The 4,247-nt window shown below is 34.7% G+C and overlaps 1 protein-coding gene across 6 annotated transcripts in view; it reads right to left on the bottom strand.

The window, feature by feature from the left end:
• LOC109535287 (protein groucho) overlaps positions 1-4,247 on the bottom strand; it is a 73,215-nt gene that overhangs the window by 7,832 nt on the left and 61,136 nt on the right. For all 6 annotated transcript variants that reach the window (XM_048670400.1, XM_048670401.1, XM_048670404.1 and 3 more), the window contains 3 exons: positions 3,322-3,375; positions 3,007-3,171; positions 1,210-1,499 (listed from right to left, as the gene is read on the bottom strand). In XM_048670400.1, coding sequence (XP_048526357.1) covers positions 1,210-1,499; positions 3,007-3,171; positions 3,322-3,375 — 509 coding nt within the window. The remainder of the gene's footprint in view (positions 1-1,209; positions 1,500-3,006; positions 3,172-3,321; positions 3,376-4,247) is intronic.

Here is a 4,247-nt window from a genome sequence, read left to right as displayed (position 1 = left end):
TAATTTTGATTTGGAATTGGGATTAATTCCACTCACACAAAGACGTAAAGAATTTTCCAAATTATCGTCAGTAAGTATTGTACGATGTGTTGATTTATTAACTTTCATCAATGAAAAGAACTGTTAGCATTTACAAGTACTGCCAAACGCACAAATCAATCTTTTGGGTTTTTCAAAAATGTCTCGCGGGCCGGTCATATCTTACAGCGGGCCGGTTGTTGCCCATACCTGACTTATAGCAAACGACACAGGAATACCTGGAGCCAATTTCACAAAATTTCCGGAAAGTGCAAAAGAAAAGTTGGCTGAAAAACATTAAGCTAACGTAACATTTAAAATAGAATAGCAACTTTCAAGCAAGATCTGGAGGCTTATCATATTAACTCACAAGTAAATAAGTAAAATAAGTTCAAGTTTTTTTATTTAGAAAACTGTACACTATGTTTATATGTCATACATTTATATGTCTCTTAGAATAAATTAATTTTTTCAAAATTCCTACAGGGTGTGCCAAAAAGATGGGAGCAATTTCAACATTCAACGGATATGAAAATGGTATACGTTTTCGAATACGTAAATTGACGGGTATTTTTGGAGAGCGTTAATTAAATTGTCATCCTCATTCGCTAAAAAACGAGCCATTTTCCCAAAATCGCAATTGCGACTGGTCCGTCTACTAGTTGAAGCGCAACAGCTGCCACTCGAGTTGCCGCGTCTCTAGCCGGAACGCATGACCAAACCCATGCCTTGGCGACTTTTTGTAGCTGCTACTAGCGACTGCGGGCGACAGCCGCTAGTAGCAGTAAACCTGTTCCATTCTCAAGGTAAGACGCAGCGTCTAAAAGTTGCTAGCGATTGTCGTGCTGTATCGAACTCAAATGACTGAACGGGATCAAGCACACGAGCGACAAAATTGTGGTTCACATATGTGGTTGGTGTAACCACAAATACGCTTTTTTGTTGTTACTTCATAAACACGAACTACTAACATAGAAACTGATATTTTGTCAAAGTTTAAACAAGTCTTGCAATATATTTGAAAAATACGGTGAACATGTTTTAGCTCTTATTCCCTACCATCAAAATTAACTCCAGCAGTCCCTTAAAAGCAATCACTCACTCACATGTTTGTTTGGATGAACAATGAAGAACCAAATTATATTATAGGCTCTTGGTAGAATGATTTACTTAGTATTATTATGAACTTACGGTTTTCCTCCTGGAACTGCAGTTCCTACACCGTTCGCTGATGAATTTCGGAGTTGGACCGCACTGTCATAGGAACCACTCACCGGTTGAGGCTGCCGCCCATAAGAATTCGGCTGCGCATAAGGAGACATTTGATGGTCTGGAGTTCTTGGAGCTCCCAAGGCTGGATAGCTGGGATATGGCCCAAGTGGACCACCGGGAAGTGGTTTTGAACTGCCCGCTGGACCACTTCCTGACACAAGGTTAGGCGTCGTTGAACGAGGTTTCGAACCAGGCGTCAGGGGTTTTTCCTGAAATGTTACATAAATATCATCAACAAATAAACGGATTAAGAATCAAGTCAAATAAATGTTCCACGGATGTGTTGATGTTATTTTTAGAAAAATTAGTGCTGCATTCCAGTTGTCTATTAGTTTCTTTTCATATTTAACATTACATTATTTGCTTCGGACTGTATCAATAATCCCTCAAGGCAAAGGTGTTTGTTTTCTTAATTTTTTTTTTGTGTGTGGATCATTGATTATTTTAATCAAACTAAAAAGCGGTTAAGTGATTAATTACTTTTGTCAATCTGTGCAAAGCAATAAAGTTTCGTGTTATGAAAATCACCACATCCACTTCAATATAACATAATACAGGATTGCCGACACGATCGATCACTTTCTCAATCAAATCAGTCCGCGCAAAATATTTTGACTGGGTTATCAATTAACTATACGGTTCGATCCAAACATTAATGGGTCTTAAAAAAGTTTCCATGTTTTAAAAGTATGAAAGACGATTGAAGAATGTCTGTAAAATTTATTGTAAGTTTATGTGAAGGGGAATAGAAAATTGGGCTTATATTAATGGTTCAATGCCATTTTTCGGCTCTTACTCTAGAAAACGTCGATTATTCTTGTACTTATCAGCAATCGGTTATATTTAGTGAAGTAGTGATAGAACTCAAAGCTTAATATTTCGTATGCAACTAAAAATGAATAAGTTACATGATTGAACGAGATATGCCTAAAAAATGAGAATTTGTTTTTTTAATTAGCAGTATCAATTGGCGCATGCACGTGAACAGTAAGACCCTAAAATTAGTTTCCAAGTTTCTCATTTAATTATTAATTGTGTACTTTTAAATAAAAGATGTTAATCTACATTAACATAAGCCTATTAAACACTGTATCAACTTCAATTTTTGGTGACAAATATTGTGGATGGAAACATTTGAAGCAAATTTAAATTATTTCTAAAATAGAAAAATGTACTATCATTTTCAAATCATATATTTTCCTAAGCATTTGATTGGAAATACTTCACATGTATGCGTCAATTATTAGAAGGCTGCAATAACTTTTAAAGTCTCTGATAGCAAGTGAAGTACTAGTACGTTAGTACGTAAGTGTATTAAAGGTTGATAAAAAGGTATATTCTACTTAAATACTATTCTATAAAAGAAGCTTTATATACCTGCTTTGATATTTCTAATGCAATATATAAATTAGTGATTGATTCAATTAGTCTGGACGAACAGTTATAGTAAGAGCAGGATTTATATGTCCTTATATTGCCGATGTTTTCTGCTTATGATTTTTACATTTAATAGTTGGGTTTAGACACCATGACATATTCAAATACAAATTTACCTTAAAATAGTATCACGAAGTAGAAGATACTTTTTCATTAGCCATGAAAAATGTAATCAAAAATAGAATGTTATAGGTGCTTAAATCTAATAATTTTTAGATTTTAGAATAGAAAAATCGAGTTCGATGATTTTTCTATTTGTGTTAAAACGCCCAGCCTTACATCTTTACTTTTGAGCGAAGGGGTACTCCGCGATGACGACGATCCGCTGCGGCTGGGTGGACGGTCAGACTTGTTCTTATCGTTACTTGAGTTCCCATTTTCTCGGATGTCGTTTGGGTTACCTAACGGTACATGGTCTCCATTCGTATGCGGCGATGTAACCTCCTTCGACAAACGGATAATTCAGATAAGTATCAAAATAATTTCCAACACTCAGCAAAAAGCCAAATTCATATTTAACATTTAACTGGAAAAATGCGTACAGGACGAAGATTTCACGGTGATATCTACAATCTGATCTAAATAAAAACTTACCTCGTTAGCTACATCCACAACCAGGTCCTGGTCACTTTTCTCCCCATCACTTTCCTAAAATGAAATTCACGGTAATATATCGAATGAAAGAGTAATTAAAAATGTAATACAATCAACCCGAGTGAGGTTTTAAGAGTCATCAAAGTCTGCAACACATTATTGGAATTTCAGAAAGATGAAAGGGTCAGGCAAAAGAGGAAAGTTAAAAGCTGCAAAAATAAACGAATATCAACGGGATTACTCGACGAGACAAATAAAATTAAACAAGCAAAGTTCGACCGGTGGAAATTAAAAATCTCGTTCCAGATGGCTCTCGAAAAGCTTGTTAGAGCAGGACAAAAAACAAAAATACTACAAAGTCCGAATAAATGCAATATATATTTGTTTTTATGGATATATCCAGCTTTACACTGATGAAATAAAGGTTTACAATTGAGTGTTGTTTTTAGCGATGAAACAGGCAATATTTTCGTTCACTTATTGTTTGCTGTAGATAAGTTTGGGATTTATATGTTTAGAATGATTTAAAAATAATAATTTTTTAAAACATGTATATCGAATACGAATGTCTTTTGTAATTATTAGAAGCTGTTAGAGCTTTTGTCATATAAATCTGAACATTTGCTCTTTTGTTGTTGTGTCCCAACTGCATCAGGCATGTTAGAAACAGTATCGAAAAGTTTAATTTTCACGATACAATCTTTTGAAACGCAAATCTTATTTGAGAATATATTGAGATGTGCATGAGAACAAATTTCAGTCAAAATTATAGCGTGTCCTGAACCGATAAACTCCACAGTTTTCGAGATGCTCGATCTGACACAATGTACTTCGAGCTTTAAGAGACAATGGACACTTACTTTCAATATTTTACTTATATACCATTCGAAAAACTTGGATTATTCAAAAGTTTCAGTCATTTATTG

This window comes from Dendroctonus ponderosae, unplaced genomic scaffold, assembly GCF_020466585.1.
Source record: "Dendroctonus ponderosae isolate FM_Combo_2020 unplaced genomic scaffold, Dpon_F_20191213v2 Dpon_F_20191213_1, whole genome shotgun sequence".
Classification (NCBI taxonomy): Eukaryota; Metazoa; Arthropoda; class Insecta; order Coleoptera; family Curculionidae; genus Dendroctonus; species Dendroctonus ponderosae.
This window is presented reverse-complemented; position numbering and strand designations above follow the sequence as displayed.